The sequence below is a fragment of the Notamacropus eugenii genome, chromosome 1 (assembly GCF_028372415.1).
Source record: "Notamacropus eugenii isolate mMacEug1 chromosome 1, mMacEug1.pri_v2, whole genome shotgun sequence".
Taxonomy (NCBI): domain Eukaryota; kingdom Metazoa; phylum Chordata; class Mammalia; order Diprotodontia; family Macropodidae; genus Notamacropus; species Notamacropus eugenii.
Window position 1 is genome coordinate 343,264,877 of NC_092872.1, and position 19,326 is coordinate 343,284,202.

At 42.3% G+C, this 19,326-nt stretch overlaps 1 protein-coding gene, 1 long non-coding RNA gene and 1 pseudogene across 8 annotated transcripts in view; 1 reads left to right on the plus strand and 2 right to left on the minus strand.

The window, feature by feature from the left end:
• RAPGEF6 (Rap guanine nucleotide exchange factor 6) overlaps positions 1-10,213 on the minus strand; it is a 225,407-nt gene extending 215,194 nt beyond the window's left edge. For 3 of the 7 annotated variants that reach the window (XM_072629969.1, XM_072629966.1, XM_072629967.1), the window contains exon 1: positions 10,039-10,213. In XM_072629969.1, the coding sequence (XP_072486070.1) occupies positions 10,039-10,107 (69 nt within the window). In that variant the 5' untranslated portion in view covers positions 10,108-10,213. The remainder of the gene's footprint in view (positions 1-10,038) is intronic. The other 4 variants (XM_072629968.1, XM_072629964.1, XM_072629972.1 and 1 more) reach the window with 3 other exon arrangements.
• A 457-nt stretch (positions 10,214-10,670) lies between these two features.
• LOC140518131 (uncharacterized) lies at positions 10,671-12,485 on the plus strand. The gene is made up of 2 exons (XR_011971834.1): positions 10,671-11,040; positions 11,257-12,485. It is a non-coding gene; the product is annotated as an uncharacterized lncRNA (long non-coding RNA).
• A 1,150-nt stretch (positions 12,486-13,635) lies between these two features.
• Positions 13,636-14,225, minus strand: LOC140518129 (ran guanine nucleotide release factor pseudogene; annotated as a pseudogene).
• Between the last annotated feature and the right edge of the window lie 5,101 nt (positions 14,226-19,326).

Sequence of the window (19,326 nt, forward strand, 5' to 3'; positions counted from 1 at the left end):
CCTGCGAAGGTATAGAGAGATGGAATATAGTGTTCCATTAATACCAACTAAGTCAGTTTAGTAGAAACAAAGAGGAAATAAAAAGGAAAAACATAAAATAAGCCTGGATAGGGAGACTGGAGTCAGATGGTAAAGAGCTTTAAAAGTCAAACTAATGTATTTTTATTTTAATCTAGAGGCAATAAGGAACTTCTAAAGGATCATAAGCAGAGGACTGGCATGGTCAGACTTTTGCTTTAGGAAGATTATTTTGGCAGCTGTATGGAGGAATAGATTAGAAATGTAAAAGACTAAAAGGAGCCAAAATAGGAGACTGTCACAATAAATAAACCATGGGGGGGGGGGGGGGGGGCCTGAGCCAGGATGGCGTAGTAGAAAGACACACATATACTAGCTCCGAACCCACAGCCCATAAAATATCTGTAAAAAAGAACTCCCAACAAATTCTGGAGCAGCAGAAGCCACAGAACAACGGAGCACACGAGTTTTCTGTTCCAGAGAGCCTAAAAACCTCTCGCAAAAAGTCCTTTGCGCTGTAGACCCTGGAGCGGAGCCCAGCCCTGCCGTGACCACAGCACCGAGAGGAGCAGATCCGAGCAGGCTTCAGGGACAGGATCTCCAGCGGCCCGCAGGTCCCTCCACCCACAGGTGACAAGGGTCGGTGAGAGGGTCTCTTTGGTGGGTTGAGAGGGGAGAGGGGTGCCCCCATAACTCAGGCCCCCTCGGGAGGCAGCAGCGGAGGCAGGAGCAGACCGGGGCTCCCCAAGCAGGCAGGACCCTGGATCCATTGTGGAAGGTGTCTGCATAAACCCCCTGAGGGAACTGAGACCATGAGGCGGCCCTGCCCCACCTGAGCACCTGAACTTAATCTCACACTGAATAGCAGCCCCACCCCCGCCAAAGCTCTGAGGCTGGGAAGCAGCATTTGAATCTCAGACCCCAAGTGATGGCTGGGCAGATCTGGAGGCAAAGTGGGTGTGAAGAGAATATTCAGAAGTCAAGTCACTGGCTGGGAAAATGCCCAGAAAAGGGAAAAAAAATAAGCCTATAGAAGGTTACTTTCTTAGTGAACAGGTATTTCCTCCCTTCCTTTCAGATGAGGAAGAACAATGCTTACCATCAGGGAAAGACACAGAAGTCAAGGCTTCTGTATCCCAGCCCACTCAATGGGCTCAGGCCATGGAAGAGCTCAAAAAGGATTTTGAAAATCAAGTTAGAGAGGTGGAGGAAAAACTGGGAAGAGAAATGAGAGAGATACAAGAAAAGCATGAAAAACAAGTAAACACCCTGCTAAAGGAGACCCAAAAAAATGCTGAAGAAAATAACACCTTGAAAAACAGACTAACTCAATTGGCAAAAGAGGTTCAAAAAGCCAATGAGGAGAAGAATGCTTTAAAAAGCAGAATTAGCCAAATGGAAAAGCAGATTCAAAAGCTCACTGAAGAAAATAGTTCTTTCAAAATTAGAATGGAACAGATGGAGGCTAATGACTTTATGAGAAACCAAGAAATCACAAAACAAAACCAAAAGAATGAAAAAATGGAAGATAATGTGAAATATCTCATTGGAAAAACAACTGACCTGGAAAATAGATCCAGGAGAGACTATTTAAAAATTATGGGACTACCTGAAAGCCATGATCAAAAAAAGAGCCTAGACATCATCTTTCATGAAATTATCAAGGACAACTGCCCTGAGATTCTAGAACCAGAGGGCAAAATAAGTATTCAAGGAATCCACAGAACACTGCCTGAAAGAGATCCAAAAAGAGAAACTCCTAGGAACATTGTGGCCAAATTCCAGACTTCCCTGGTCAAGGAGAAAATATTGCAAGCAGCTAGAAAGAAACAATTCAAGTATTGTGGAAATACAATCAGGATAACACAAGATCTAGCAGCTTCTGCATTAAGGGATCGAAGGGCATGGAATAGGATATTCCAGAAGTCAAAGGAACTAGGACTAAAACCAAGAATCACCTACCCAGCAAAACTGAGTATAATACTTCAGGGGAAAAATTGGTCTTTCAATGAAATAGAGGACTTTCAAGCATTCTTGTTGAAAAGACCAGAAGCTGAAAAGAAAATTTGACTTTCAAACACAAGAATGAAGAGAAGCATGAAAAGGTAAACAGCAAAGAGAAGTCATAAGGGACTTATAAAAGTTGAACTGTTTACATTCCTACATGGAAAGACAATATTTGTAACTCTTGAAACTATTCAGTATCTGGGTACTGGGTGGGATTACACACACACACATGCACACGCACACGCACACACACACATAGAGACAGAGTACACAGAGTGAATTGAAGAGGATGGGATCATATCTTAAAAAAAATGAAATCAAGCAGTGAGAGAGAAATATATTGGGAGGAGAAAGGGAGAAATGGAATGGGGCAAATTATTTCTCATAAAAGAGGCAAGCAAAAGACTTATTAGTGGAGGGATAAAGAAGGGAGGTGAGAGAAAAACATGAAGTTTACTCTCATCACATTCCACTAAAGGAAGGAATAAAATGCACACTCATTTTGGTATGAAAACCTATCTTACAATACAGGAAAGTGGGGGATAAGGGGATAGCAGGGGGGGGGGATGATGGAAGGGAGGGCATGGGGAGGAGGGAGCAATTTAAGGTCGACACTCATGGGGAGGGACAGGATCAAAAGAGAGAACAGAAGAAATGGGGGGCAGGATAGGATGGAGGGAAATATAGTTAGTCTTATACAACACGACTATTATGGAAGTCATTTGCAAAACTGCACAGATTTGGCCTATATTGAATTGCTTGCCTTCCAAAGGGAAGGGGTGAGGAGGGAGGGAGGAAAAGAAGTTGGAACTCAAAGTTTTAGGAACAACTGTTGAGTGCTGTTCTTGCCACTAGGAAATAAGAAATACAGGTAAAGGGGTACAGAAAGTTATTTGGCCCTACAGGACAAGGGCAGAGAGGGATGATAGAAGAGAGAGCAGATTGGTGATAGGGGCAATTAGAGCGCTCCGTGTTTTGGGGTGGGGGGAGGGGACATAAGGGAAGAAAATTTGGAACCCAAAATTTTGTTAAAATGAATGTTAAAAGTTAAATTAATTAATTAATTGATTGATTGATTAAAATAAATAAATAAACCATCGGATGATAAGAGTTTGAACTAAAGTAGTAAGCAGAGTAAGAATAAAAGATGTGTTGTAAAATCAGCAAGACTTCCAATTGGTTGGATATTAGGTGAGGAGGAAGAAAGAGTATGAGATGGCTCTGAAGTTGAGTGACCAGAAGAATGGTAGTAGATACCACAGAAAAATATGTATGTGGAGGACTGGTGAACTTAGAGGGAAGAAATAATGTCTTAAATTTTATATATTTAGGGTTTTAGATGCCCATGGCATATTCAGCTGGAGTTCGTCAGTAGACAGTTCATCATTGTGGCAACTGGAGATTAGGGCTGGATAAATAGATCTAGGAGTAAATCTGCATAGGGATGATATGGGGACCCACGGGAACTGATGAGATCATTGACAGAGAGCATAGAGAAAGAAGAGGCCCATGATAGCCCAGGAAAACACCCAGGTTGTAGGGGCAGGGCAAAGATGATAATGCAGCAAAGAAGACTAGGAAGAAGCAGTCAGGTACGTAGGAGCCTCTAAGATGTACAAGTACTTATCAGGTAGGAAGTATAATGTGTACATCCCTGCTTAAATGTCTCCTATGGTACACAGTAAAATAAAGTTACAAAAAACTCTAGCTTTTCTTTTAATGAGATGCTATGCATTTTTGGCTTAGTGTAACAGTTTTTCATTCACAAGCCTTCTTCACTCAGTGGTCAAGATTACTTTTTTCTTAATTGTCTTTTTCCACACTATTTCTTTCTCCCACCCACCCTAAACCTTATCACCTCTAAATTTTCTTCAATCTGGCCATGACAAAACTGCCTCAAGCAATATTCTCTGACAAGGCTTTCAAACTAATGCAAGTCACTGACTAACTTCAAAACAAGTTGAGGCACCTCAATTCTTTCATTTTGGCATTTTTATTTTTTTTTTTCTTTAAGACTGGCTCTCTTCAACTCACCCAGGGTGGAAGTGAAGGGTCCACTACTGACAGGACTGATGTCACCACTGATTCTCATGGGAACTTTGACCAGCTCTATTTTCCACCTGAGCCAGTTTGCTCTTCCTTCCTTTGTACCCTCCACCTTCCACCAACTGGGGGCTCATCATATTAACGCTGAATTTAGTAGGAACTGATAGATGTAGTCCACCGCAAATGAAAACTCTCAAGTATTACAGATTACCATCCTCAACCTCCCTAGTAGCTAAGATTATAGGCTTGAGCCATCTGACCCAGCCAGTTTGGCATTTCTTCACCTAAACTGATTAGACTATATATCCCTCCTATTACTAAAAGGTTGTTTGTGTATATTTTTCCCTAAAGTGGCAAAATGTGTAACTGTAGTCAGCTATTACTTGAATTACACACAAATTAAAAATAAGGAATGGAAGTTCTCTTTAAAAAATTAAATCTTAGGAAATATCTCAAGATAAAAAGAAACTAAAATGATTATACTTCTCAAAGATAAAAAAAATCAAATACTGAGATTGTTAATTCACAAAAAAGTTCTACTACTAAACTATTTACAAGTACCATGTTTCTAAATGCCCCATTTGCAGTCAGCTAGAAGAATTCTCAACCACTAAGATATTTCCTGAAGCATTCTAAATCAATTCCAATTCCGAATATTCAAAGACACTACAGCTAAAGATAAGTAATATTATCCACCTTTTTTTAAAGCTGGATCTTTGATTTCATTGATATTGGGAACTTCAGGTGAGGAAACTTCCTCTAAGAATACTAAGCAACTGAATTGCAACTTAAAATCTTAAGAGAGTTGTCTGTATTACCACTGAGAGGGTGATTTATTTGCCCAGGGCCTAGCCCTTTCAAGGCCCTAACTCAAGTACAACCTCCTCCACAAAGTTTTCCTTGACTACTTCAGTCAGAAGCTTTGAAGACCCCCAGCTGATCAGACATTAATTTGAGTCTGGATCTGATGATAAGAAACCATTGCCTCAAAGCAATATGCTGATCTGTTTTTCTTGAAAACTGAAAATTTCATCTAGATCTTAAAGGTTTGTGCTAGTTCTTAAATACAAAGAAAATTTATTTACCCCAAAGTACAAACATAACCAAAATACAACCAGCCAATCTTCTTTCAATAAGAAGTTAACACAGACAGCAAGCATCATTAACTGTACAATACAGCTTGATAATTTTTCATGAAATCAAATGTTTTTAGTAACAAAAAAATTTTATTATTTGAGTTTTCAGAATTCAGCATTCAGAGAATTCAAGGTGTTTTGCATATGAAGGGTTTAAGAGCATATCAAACTGTTTAACCTCAACAAAGTAAGTCATTTTTTCCAGTTAATTAAAATTCACAATACTCCATTATCCTTAATCTTATTACCTCCTTGTTATTCTCCCCAATCTAGGGTTCTCACTTGACTAATCTCCCTAACTTCTCAAATCTTTATGTTTATTTGCATATAATCCAAAACTTTAAATCAGAACAGCAATCAAATGGCAGAATGGTTAAGAATTATGCTAATTTCTATTTCCTTCTATATATGCAGGAAACAGTTGGCCTGCTTTATCAAATATTTGAAAAGAGAAAAATAAAGACAGAATGAAGCAATTGCTTGTTTCCCCAAGATAGCAGAGGCATATTTGAAGGCAGAGAGAGTCAGCAGAGGGGGAATATAAGAGGAGCTGAAGGAAAGGGACAAAATGAATGATCCTCTGAAGTAAAAAAAGTATATAAATATGATCAAGGTAGGGAAACTCAAACTTCACATTGAACTGCAGATTACAAGCCCCCCTGTAGCCTTTTACCCTTTATACAAGTAAATAAATAATCAGACTAACAAACAATGAGTTAGATAGTAGCAGGGTAAAGAAATGAGTATTATAAACAACCAATTTAAATTTAAGACAATACTAAGGAATAGTAAGAAAAAAGATTTGCTTTATAAAAAAAAGATATTTATTGTGACACAGGAGAGGATGAAAAGACAGATATCCAACACAGAAAAGAGAATTCATGCCAGATGGTCTTAATAAAGTTGGTCATGAGGACATTTGTAGGGAGGGAAAGTGAAGCTAAGAACTTGAAGAGAAGATCTGAGACATAACTCAAAAAAAAAGAATTTTTGAGCAGCACTGGTTAAATAAATTGGGCTGCATTAATCTACAGTGAATCAAGGTCTGCAGAATTCAGTTTTCTTCATTAATAGTACTCTTCAAAAGCATAAGCATAAAACACTACGTGTAGTGATCATCTAAGGATCAGTAAGAGATGCACACCAATTCTCTGTTTAATGGAGCTTTTGGGAAAAACAATTTATGATAATATTGTATAGGCCTCTAGTAGCAGCCCTAACATCCTGCCTCCTCAATACCAAAGACCCACCTTCAAGAAGGGAACAACCACTCAGCAAAGAAGCAGAGACTTGTTATTAATTCCCCTAGATGGGGATACCAGAGAGCGGATATCCTACCTGGTGGGGTGGGGAGCACTACGAAGTTGGTAGCACTGAAGCAAGCCTACATGAAGGACTTCAATGACCTATTAGCTTTTTTACTATACAGGTAACCCTGGCCCATAATGAAGATCAGGGAGAGTGCAAGTAGTGTCATTATTTGTACTATATTACTGATGTTCCTACTGCTTCTCCTTTTTATTGTTCTCATTTTACACTCGAGATCCACTATGAACTGCACTCAATATCACCTACCATGTAACAGACCCAGTATTTGGTCCTTCCAAATCAGGGAGAGCAAAGCTGGGATTTCTGGTCTTTTCTGTCCTTCAAATTCAATCACCCTGGTCCTGTATTTCTTCAAGCAAAATTCATACTAATTGTCTTTTTTTTTTCTGTCTTTATTTTCTTTTACCAGTGCTCATTTCCTCCCCCAGTACCACCTATTCCAGTATTCTTCCATCCTCAAAGTGAGGGCTGTCCACTAAGGTCATTTAGGACTTTGCCATCAAAGACTGGGGGTGTTGTAGGAGCAGAATCTTCCATGTAGAGTAGGCTAGATTTTTTTCTCCTAAAAGGCAGAGATTCTGTTCCTGGAACTTAACTGGTCCAGGAAGCAAAGGTCTGAGCCACTGACAGAGCTTCCTTGTCACCTGTGACATAAAAAGCCAGCCTATGAGAAGGCTGTGCTCCTCAGACTTTGAAGATAGCCCACGGCTGTATGACACTACATTCAACATACCCCGGTGAGCAGACATGTTTCCATGTGGAAACGAAGGGAACTAAGACTGAACTCTTGCTGAGTTCTGTGTTACAGTCAAGCAAACTTTTGTTAACTGTCAGCCTTACAAGTACCTCATCTCATTCCAATCTCAAACATTGAACAGCTTGTATATAATGAGGTCCAGGTATATAACCAGAACAGCTTGTATATAAGGACCAGAAAAAAATGAATCATAATCTCCAACAAATTAAAACTGCGGATTTCTCCTAGAAAACTATCTAAATTACAACAGAGGAACACATTAGAATAAAATAGCAGTTTACCCAGAGTGAATCTTACCTAGAAAGTAGTACACTTGAAAGTACTTTATAAGTGCTAGTTACTATTATTACAGCCCCAAAGGCTGAAAATAAATGCACTGCAATCTACCATTGAACAAAAACACCTCCCCTCAAGTCTCTCCCCATTCCAATTTATCTTCCACATAGCTGTCAAGATTTTCCTTAAGTGTAGGTCTAACCCTCAACTCTGCTTACTCACTTGCCTTGCTTCCTTTTCAGCTCCAACTAAAACCCCATCTTTTACAGGAAGCCTTTTCCAATTCCTCTTCATTCCAGTGCCTTCCCCATGTTAATTATTTCATATACATACATGCATGTATGTATACACACACATAGACATACATATTATGTGTATGTCAGTATGTGTATATGCGTATGTATATGTAAATCATGCTTTGTAGACATTTGTTTCCACATAGTCTTCCTCCATTGGATTATAAACTCCTTAAGGCCAGGACTGGCTTTTGGCTCTTTTTGTATCCCCATTGGTCAGCACAGTGCCTGGCACATAAGAGGCATTTAATAAAGACTGGCTGATATCACTTCCCTATTCAAAAAACTTTATCTGCTCCCTATTCCGGCTATTACTCCCTATAACCTTTTTTCCTTGGCATTTAAATCTCTTCATAATCTATTTTTCCAATCTATAGTCAAAGCATAATGGCTTATTTGCCATTCTTGACAGGTGATTGTCTCTCATCTTATTAAATTCCTAGTCCTGTGACATGGAAGTGACCCTTGGATCTAAAAATCCACCCAATCAGAATGCAAGTTTTTGCAAATTTCCAAGCTAAGAAAGGCTTGAAATACAGGCCTGAAGATAGACCCCTATGTAAACTAAGCTAAAAATCAGCCCAGCTAAATACAGAGATTATCTGGGTGATGAAATTTTTAGTTCAAGAAATTTCTGAAAACTACTTTAAGTACCCTACTTAACTGAGGGACAGGAACTTCATAATTTACAGAATCATGGATCCCTGAAGTACTGAAATTATACAGTGACAGACTTAGAGCTGAAAGGGATACTGGAGGTCACCTACTCTCTCATTTTACAGATGAGAAAACTGAGGCTCATAGAAATGAAATGATCTGGTCCTTAGGATGTGAATCCAGGTCAGTAAGCTTAAGAGCCTACTATGTACCAGGCACTGTGCTCAATGTTGGTGCCTCTGCTTCTCAAGTCAGTGTTCTTTCTACCACAAAAGAGTGAAGTACAAAAGAGGGCAAAAATCAAAACACTACTGCAATGCAAGTTCTATGGTAGACTCCGAGAAAACTTTGGTATTAAAATACCTCAACCTGATTCCATTACTTTTTAAAAACAAAACCAAAAAACCTTGAAATGTGCATTCAGGTAAAGTAGATGACAAATTTCCAAATGAAAGTTACAACTGCCTGCAATTCATCTCTTGACAAGTTTCATCACCAGCTCAAAAGTTACATAATTTAACAGAAAATGGATTGAGGTCAGTGTTCAACTACAGAAACGTTTAAAAAGTCATTTCTTAAATACTCTTATAACACTATGGGATCCTTATTTAAGTAATTACTTAATTCCAGGTTCATGTCACGCTTCCTATTAAACAAGGAGTCTTAATTTTTTCGTTAATCCCTTGTCACCTGCCAGGCTGAGCGATTTCATTTAGGGAGAGAATGATACCTCACCTATTCTGCTTCTCAAAGTTGCCGAAGATGCCTGTCAAAAGTACATTTAGGGATTACAGGAAATGACTGGAAGCAAAGAGAGCAGCTGCACAGAAAGAGATGTCAGTTACGTTACAAAAGGAAACCTACCAAACTGACTTGATTTCAAGAACACCCTGCAAGCTGGATACAGAGAAAGATCAGGAAAGAGCAAACCATGTAACTAAAGAAAGGCATGCTGCTAAATCGGAGACAACCTCAAGGAAGCCACTGCAGATTCAGAGGTCAAGTTTGAGAACCGTGCCTCGGTGGCAAGCTGGTATCACGGACGAGGGGACCCGGGGCAGCAGGTTCCTTTTGTGGGAAGTGTCTACAGCAGTGGTGGAGATCACTGGAGGAGACGCAAGGTCAAGGTCTCCCAGAAGATCGCCCCAAACAATCCTACTCCCCCCGAGGGCGCCCTCACGGCCCTCCTGTCACCGGGGAGCTCCGGCCACTTGACCGCGGGCCGCACGCAGACAAGCCTCCACTGCTGCGTTTCAATCATTTCCACCACTCACTCCCCGGCGGTCGGACCCCGCGCCCCGAGGTCGGGCGGGGGGGAGGGATAGCGGGGCGCCCCCCGTTGTAGCGGTAAGCAGTTCCCACTGAGCCCAGGAGAGTTGCGCTTTGAAAAGTTGTTGGGACAAGCCGGCCGAGCTCCCCACTCCTCGCCTCCACCACCCCGCCCCGCCCCGCGCAGCTTCCTGCCCCGGCGGCCCGGGGAGAGGCGAGGGGGGCCGCGAAGCCAGGGCTCGCTCACCTCCGGGGTCCTCTCGGGGGGCTTTTTCCTCAGAGCCTGCTTGACGCTGGGGTCCACGGGCGAGTGCATTCTCTTTCCGGGCGCGCGGGCTCCGGGGCCCCAGCCTTGGGAGCCGGGGGCTCGCTGGGGACCCGGCGGCGGCGGCCGGGGGCGTCCACCTTCCGCAGCCCACGCGGCGGCGGCCCCTCAGCCCGGAGGGGCCCGCGGCGGGGCCCGGCGGCTCATGGTCCCCGACACGGCGGCGCGGCTGGAGCCGGGGCCGCCGCGAACCCAAAATTCTGCGCGGGGGCGGCGAGCGGAGTGGAGCTGGCGCCCGGGACGGGCGCGTCCGATCCTTCCCGCCCCTTCCCGCCCAGGCTGAGCTAGGGCCTCCGCAACTTGCTGCTAGTGCTGGCTGAGGACTGAGTCCACTCTGCCAAAGCCGTCTCACAACCCTGGCCCGCTCCCCCGCTAGCACTATACGCGGCGCGCGCGCGCGCCCACCTCGCCAAAGCTGGCGACCGGGGCACGCGCCGCGCGAGAACCCGCGCCGGCGCACGCGCACAGGAGAAGGCGAGATCGACCCGGGGGCGGAGTCGAGGCTCAGGGGGCGGGGCAGGAAAGGGCAGAGCAGGGCACGGCCCCACGGACCTCTCTCTCCCCCGCCCCTCTCCCTCTGATAAAATCTCGCGAGCTGTTTACCGCCTACTCTCCGAGCAGCTAATAAGCACCTCCTCTGCCCGCCTACGGGACGCGCAGTCTCTGTCTGGACTCATCTTCTGTCTGCCCAGCACCTGGTCCTTCTGGCGTAGTCTGGGCTCGGGGAGCTCGAGCCTCGTCGGCTAGTCCCGAGCGTTAGAGCCACCTTAGCGCGTGCGGCCGTCGCGGGTGCACCGCCTACCCCACGCTGCCGGGGGAGAGGCCGCAGAGCCTGGGATAGAAGGCAGGCTGAGAGCCCTAGGATTGAGTTCGAGTCCGCTTTGTGACCCTGAGCACGTCCACAGTGTCCTCCTCTGTAAAACGGTAATGATAATACTTGAACTGCTTTCTCCGAGTAAGAAGCATTTTGTAACCTTAAAGTTCTTCGTAAATAGGAGTTCTTGTCACGTGTAAACAAAGCAGGGGGGAGGGGAGGGGAGGAAGAGAAGGGTCATAACTTCCCCAGAGATCAGGAAAAACTTCGTGGAGGAATTATAATTTGCAGGGTGATCTTAGCCCTCATTTATTCCATTTTCGTAGTTATAATAAGGACCCCCAAAGCATCTCCAGCAGCCTGCTAGACCCGGATGTCTCCTGAGTATCACAGACTGAACAGATTTAAAGCCAGAAGATTTCTTCTTCTGTAAACCCCCTCCCAAAGTCTAAATTTCACCACTGTATGAGAGGCAGCATGACACAGTGGAGACAGCGCTGGATTTGGAATCAAGAATCTGGTTTTAAAGTCTTTCTCACCACCTTACTATGTGGGTGACCTCTGGCGCATTACTTCACAGAATCACGGAATTTCACAGTTGGAAGGGACCTCAAATACCATCTAGTCCGATCCTTGCCTAGAAAGGAAACATCTCTGCAACTTTCCAGAAGCAGTATGCAGAATTTGGCCTGGCTATATGTTCCGGCTTAAAGTCAATTCAAACATTTAAGTGTCCGCTACTCGCTATGACCTCTTCTCCAGTCCTCCATCTAAGTTTTTATGTTATGGAAATGATATAGAGAACTTAAGGATTGATTATGCTGAGGAACCACGAACTCTGCCAAATCTTGCCAGGCTGGATCTCTTTGCCTTTGAACAGGCTGTTCCCTCATACCTAGAATACACTCTCCTTACCTCTAATTTACAGAAGACTTAACTTTCTTCAAAGATTTGCTCAAGTGCTTCTACCTGATGCCTTTCCTGATTGTCACCCCATTCCTGTTACCGCCTTCCTCCTTCAAAAGTCACCTTGTATTCTGTTTGTATTCTTTTGTTTTGCTTGTGTAACAGGGTTTTTGAGGAAGAATTTCTGTGGGCAGAAGAGAAATTTTCAGTCTACCTGGGTGAGATTCTAGAAGATATAGTTACAGACCGCTTTGTTTTCTTTCTTACTTGGCAAAAAGAAAGAGCTGATTCCAAGAGCTTGTGTAGGGTTAGATGTGGCTGGCACTTGTAATTTAGGTGAAAAGACTGAGTGTCAGTACCTGCAGGAATCCAAGGACTAGAAGGCAGTTATTGGAGGCCACAGGAATTGAGCTGCTGATCTCAGGAGAATGGGGCAACTTGCTTCCCCAAGTGGAGACCTTCTGATGGTTACTGAACTTTTCCCCTGCAAGAGGACTGATGAAAATAGTATTATTGGCTTGCCCACCTTTCTTCTTTCTTCCATCTGAAAAAACCCAAAGTTTATCTGTCCTTTAAAATTCATCATTTGCTGACTTAAGTAGTACTTTAAAGCTAGCTTTCTCTAAATAAAAAAAAAATCCAAAATTAACTGTTTTTGATTATTTGGTGTCCTAAGTTGTAAAGGGCTACAAGAGAGGAATAGTGTTTGGCCCTGGTATATACAGAAACGCAAAAGACCAAGGTTTAAATCTTGGTCCAAAAGTAACAGGCTTGGAAGATCATTAAAGAGGGTAGAAGAAAAAGAGACATTACAATCAGATTTCCCTTATCACTAATCCAATAAACATCAAGACAAAATAGAGAGGGGGAAATCTAAAAAGAAATAACTGTAGGACATTTTTTCTAGCCCAGGTCAGCATAGGGAACAGCCTGAGGAAGAGGTTAAAAGAGGAAGAGGTTAAAAGCCAAAAGGGTCTGTTCAGAGCTTTCCAGTGTGGAAACTGGGCCAGAGCCTGAACTTCTGCACTTGAACAAAGAATAGCAGTGGATCCTGTAGGGAAGGGAGCCTGAGGTCATGCACAAGATAAGGAAAAGGAAGAGAAAGGAGATGGCTTTATGATTCTAGATTCTAAACTCCTGGGGCTCCAACTGAGGACAATGCTGTCATTGTGTTGACCTTTACTATATATGGTCAGAAGCTTAACAAAGTTTAGGGCAGTGATCAAATATTACCCTAGATTATACCACTTAGGGTACACAGAAAGCTTACATCTCCCTGATCTCAGCCACTCCCAAGATCCTTGAAGCACTCAATATCCAGAGAAAGCAGTATTAATATCACAGAGTATTCAAATCAGAACCAAAAATTATTCTGGCATCTCCTACAAAAGTATGGAGAAGCTATCCCTAACGTAACATCCCAGTCAAGGAAGTAAGACTGAAAATGCCCAGAGTTGGGAGACGAGTATCTTATTAAAGGAACAGGAAGAAGGCCAACGTCCCTGTATCAAAGAGTACTTGGTGAGGGGGAGGGAGTGTAAGGTGTAAGAAGACTGGGAAGGGGTGGGGAAGGTTATAAAATGCTTGGAATTCCAGAGGATTTTATATTTGATGCCAGAGGTGATAGGGAATTATTGGAGTTTATAGAGTGGCAAGGGAGAGAGGAAGAGATAATTTAGTCATAATCTGTACTTCAGGAACATTACTTTGGGTTTTTTTGTTGTTGTTTTTAGTTTAAGCAAGTTTATTTTGCAAAGGTGGTGCCTTGTGTCTGTCTGTGGAGCAGGGATATGGGGGAATCCCCAACCATCAATCCCTTGCTTCTGTTGGGGAATCTAGACATTCAGACACTAGCAGCAGAGGGCAGTTCAAGATCTTTCCTGAAGGTCAAAGATGCTGGGGTCAAGGACAGTCTGGGAAGTCATTAGCCTTTCAAAGTCAACCAGGGTCCAGGGTGGGAGGCATTGGGTTTCATGACCTTGGGCTGGCCTACTCCTAGAGATAGGCTCTTTGAAGATCAGTAGGAGGTCAGTCCCTTACTGGGGCAATTGGAACAGAGCCAGGTGTTAGATCATCACATCCATTCACCTCATTCTCCTTGGCATCCCAGCAGCCCCAAAGGGACAGAGTATGGGGGGAGAGGGGCTTGCTTTCCCCCTGACCCTTGCACCCATCCTAGAGCCTCAAAGTGGTACTGAGCTGCTACTTCTCTTTGCAGATGCACTTGCAGCTCCAGGAGTTCTAGGAAGAGACTGTGCTCTGTCCTGGGTGACAGAAAACTTCCTGGTTGTCCAGTACGGGGCTGAAAATCACTCACATCCAGAGTTCCTGGGAGAAGGGTAATGGAGCAGACTTCCTCAAACAGCAAATGGTTTCATTTGGACTCCATAGATGGGTTGAGTTCTTCGCTCTTCTTTGGTTCCAGGGGCCCTTTTTTTAGAAAGATTACTTTAACAAAGGAGTGGAGAATGGACTGGAATGAGGAGTGACTTGAGTCAGGAGACCAAGCCACAAGGTGTTTCATTAGTCCAAGTATGAGATGATAAAGACTTGGACCAGATTGGCAGCAATGTCAGAAGAGAAAAGAGAACATATATGGCAGAGATGTCACGAAGGTGAAATCAATAGGAGTTGGCAACAGGTTGGATTTGGGGAGTGAATGACAGTAAAGAGTTGAGGATATACCTAGGTTGCAAGACTGGATGACTGGGAGGGTGATGGTATCCTTGACAGTGATAAAGAAGTTAGGAAGAGGAGGCGTTTGGGAGAAAGGATAATGAAATCAGTTTTGGACATACTGAATTTAAGATAGCTACAGAACATCCATTTCAGTAAATCTAGTAGGTAGTTGGAGATGCAAAACTAGAGCTTCTGGGTGGACTAGTAGATCTGAGATTCATCTGCATACAAGATTGGTAATTGGATCCATAGGAATCAAAAAAAATATAAAAAGGTAAATAGGTTTTAGCAATCAGAAGAAAAACCAGGACTATTTTTCTATGTTCTTAAGAGAGAGAAGAAACAAGTGTTCTCAGAACCTAAAGAAAAAGGGCAGTTGTCATCCCTGACTCTTCACTTCTTCACTCCCTAGGTCCAAATAGTTCCCAAGTCCTCTCATTTCTACCCTTGTAGCATCTTTTGTTTCTTGCCCCCTTCTCTCCTCTAACACTACCACCACTCAAGTGCAGGCCCTCATCACCTCACCTGGACTATTACAATAGCCTGTTGGTTGGTTCCCCTACCTCTAGTCTCTCTCCAGTATAGTCCATATTGATCTCCCTAAAGTTCATGCTTGACCATGTCACCCTCCCCTCCACTAGTCGGCTCCCTATTATTACTTCCAGGATCAAACAGAAAATCTTGTGTTTTGCTTCATAACCTGACCCCTTCCTTGCTACCTTTGAAGCGTTCTTACATGTTATTCTCCTCCATGTACTGTATGATCCAGTGAGCTGGTTGCCTTGTGATTCATCAAATAAAGCACTCTGTGTCCTGACTGTGCGTTTTCACCAGCTATTTACATTGCCTCCCCACACTTCCTTCAAGTTTCAACTCAAAGCTCACATTCTGTAAGATTTTCTTCATTCCCTATGCCCCAGTACTTCCCTCTGTTGACTCTTTTCCAGTTTTTCCTGTATAGAAGTTATGTGTAGATAGTTGTTTACATGTTGTCTACCCCATGATTGTGAGCTTCTTGAGAGCAGGGATTGTTTTCACCTGTCTTCATATCTCCAACACTTAGCACAGTGCATAGCACATAGTGAGTACTTAATAAAAGTTTGATGACTTGATTTTATTTACCAAAGAGCCCAGATAGGAAAGGTAGGAAACTATAGCCAGTGCAAGGATAATGGCCTAGGAGAGAGCTGGGGGGTTCAGAAATTGTGGTCACTTTGAAAATTTAAAACAAGGTTTGAGTTTGTAAGGCAGAGAGAAAGGTAGAATTGTGTTAAAATAAGGAAATTTCAGAGACCTTGAACATGGAAAAGATACATTTGTAAGTGAGGCAAGGTCAAGAATATGACCATCTTTGTGTGTGGCTAAGGTGGAATGGAGGATTAGGTCATGGGAATTCAGTAGATTGAGGAACTGGGAAATTTAGGTGTTTTTTGTTGTTCAGTAGTTTCAATCGTATCTAACTCTTCATGATCCTGTTTGTGGTTTTCTTGGCAAAGATACTCGAGTAATTTGCCATTTCCTTCTCCCATGCATTTTGCAGATGAGGAAACTGAGGGAAACAGGGTTAAAGGATTTGTCCCGGGTCACACAGGTAGTAAGCATCTGAGACAAGATTTGAATTTATGAAGATGAGTCTTCCTGACTCCAGGCTTGACACTCTTATCAACTATATCACCTTAGCTACCCTTTGGTGCTTGAGGAAATATCAATACGTATTTTGAATTCCAATAGTATGAAGGCTAGTGTTGGTTTGGAGAGAAAGATTACAAGCCAGGTCCTGAAATCCTTAAGGAAGGAAGAAGAATGTCCTAGGGGTTGGTATATAATAGCTATCAGAATCTTGATTTGGTAATAAAAGTTTATTAAATAAATCTCAAAGAAAGAGAAATTGCTGAGCAGTGGTGGTAGAGGGGGAGTCTGGAAGTTGCAATGAGGAGCTAATATATAGACTCTCCAACCAAAAACCAGTGTTATAGGGGAAGGGATGAGGGAGAGCATGAATTTAAGTACAACCAGTACTGGAAAGGTTAGCCAGGGATTGAATGTCAGATGGATCGATATCAGGGTCTTAATGAGAACCACAACATGTATGTCCAGTGAGAAAGCAAAAAGTCTAAAATGAAAGTGATTTCGTTAACTGTAGACCAAGCATTGCAGAAAGTACAGGGAAAATGACACGTAGATTTGGAGTGAGATATTTGGGGAAAATGGTTAGGGTATATGGGAATATAGGAATTGGGTGGTAGGGAATGAAGGAAATAAACAATTATTATGTATCTGTGTGTCAGACACTATACTAAATGCTTTACGTATATTATATTATTTAATACACCAACCCTAGGAGGTAGATGCTATTATAACCCCCGTTTTACATTTGAGGAAAATGAGGCAGACAGCCATTAAGTGACTTGTCCAGGGTTACACAGCTAGTAAGTATCGAAGGCTGGATTAGAACTCGAGTCTTCCTGACTCTTGGCCCAGCACTCCATTCACTGTTCCACCTATCTGCTTCTCTGTTTCAACAATGATAGGAGAGGTTCAAAATCAGTAGTATGGAGACTATATAATAGGGAGGAAAATGTGCTGACCATTAAAGAATGAGTCCCTGAATAACATCTGAGGCTGGAGAGAAGGCCTTTGAGGGAGGCAGGTGATTAGATAGGTCAAGGTCCTCCCTTGAGGAAAAAGTTTACCAGGGATGATCTCATCTACTCATTGAAAGAGGAGACCAGATAACCAGCTGTAATTGTGTGGGGTAAAGGTTAGGCTGGTAGCAAGAAAAAGGAAACAATCATGATAAGGAGTAAGATAAGGAGTCAATAAGGAAGTGGTAGGAGGAATGTCTAGGAGAAGTGAGGGCTCAACTTAAGGCTGTTTTGTTTTAAGAGTGTTTTTATTTTGAACCAGATCTCTGGTGTTATCGGTATAGATAATATATCCTCAACCCCGCCTACTGACTTCTTTGACTTCCTTTAAATCCCAACTAAAATCCTGCTTTCTACTGGAAGCCTATCACAATCCTTAATTTTAGTGCCTTCCATTTGTTTATTTCCTATTTATCCTGGATATAGCTTGTTTACTCATATTTGAATGTTGTCTCCCACGTTAGATTGTAAACTCCTGGAAGTCAGGGACTATCTTTTTGCCTCATTTTGTATCCCCAGCACTTAGTACAGTGTCTAGCAAATAGTAGGCACTTAATAAATGTTGATTGAATGAGAACTTAGAGTGATTCAGCTTCTTTCAACGCAGATGTGCACCAGCTCTGCACTTTACATTCTAAGGGTGTTTCTTTGGAGTATTGAGAGGTTAACTGAGTTGTCAACGGTCACACACTTTTATGTGTCAGAGATTTGACCTTAGGTATTCCTGACTTGATGCTTCTCTAACCACTATGGTGTGCAGCCTTTCAACTTAGGTTCTGTACTGTGAATTTAGAGTAGGTGAAATTTTATGATTTAGAGCCAGATGAGATCTCAAAGGACATCCAGTTTAACGTCCTTATTTTACTTAGAAGGTGCTGAGGCCCAGAGGTTTAAGTGGCTTATAGTCATAAAGGTAGTAGAGCCATGATTTGAATGAAGGGCTTCTGATGTCAAAGACAGTGTTCTTTCTGCTATGCTATCAACATAGGTGATCAAGAAGCACTTGTTGAATGACTGAATGTTAAATAATACAATCCCTGATCTCTGGGATATTCCACTGAAGACTTCTGCCAAGTTCACATGGACCAGTTGAGTACTCAATAAAAACAACAACTAGAATTCATGTACTTTAAGCATCTTAAGCACTTTACAGATATCTCATTTGAGCCTCACAACAATCCTGGAAGTAGGTGCTGTTATTATTCCCTTTTTACAGATGAGGAAACTGAGGCAGGCAGTAGTTAAGAGACTTGTCTGTGGTCACACACTGAAAGTCAGAGCCTTCCTTAGCTGCCTTGTGGGGCTGGCTATCCAAGTAGTTATAAATGTATCCAATTGTATTGTCATCTAGTCCAAATCTCTCCATCATTTCCATTAGAATGTCATGAAAAATATGTTAAAAACTTTACTGCCATCTAAGTTATCTGTATCTGTGGCATTCTGCTTATTCATTAGTTAAATAACTTTTTAAAAGGACATACAGTCAGGCCGCCAGGACTTGTCTTTGGTGGATCCTGCTCACTTTTGGTGACTAACACTTTTCTTTTCTAGATGTTTACTGTCTTGCTAATGATACCTCCTGTAGTTTTAAAGGATAATATTTGCCTTTCTCCAGTCCTCTGGTTCTTCTCCTATTATCCTTATCTTTCAAATATCACTTTTTTTATTTAAAAAAAATATTTATATGCACTCATTATCTCTCCCTCCTACTCTCCCCTCATTTGAACTCCACCCCCCAAAAAAGGAAAAAAAAAAAACCCTTGTCCAAAAAAAAATCCTCATATCTCCAGGTCCAAAAATGTACATCTCATACTGCATTTTAAGTCCACTGCTTCTCTAGTAGGAGTTGGGGAATGCTTCCTATTTAGTCCACTGCAATCATAGTTTATTATTGCATTAATCAGAATTCTAAAGTTTTTTCCTCTATAATATTGTTAAAACATATAAATTGTTCTAGTTCTGTTCTCTTTGCTCTGTATCTTCTCATTTTCCTCTGAAACTGTTTCTTATAGCCCAATAAAAACAACAGTAACGATAGCTAGCATTATATAGCACTTTAAGGTTTGTAAGTTGTATTACGTGTGCATTTTCCTTTGGTCCTCACAACAGCTCTGTGGGGTAGGTGATACTATTCCCATTTTACAGATAAAGAAACTGAATAGTTGA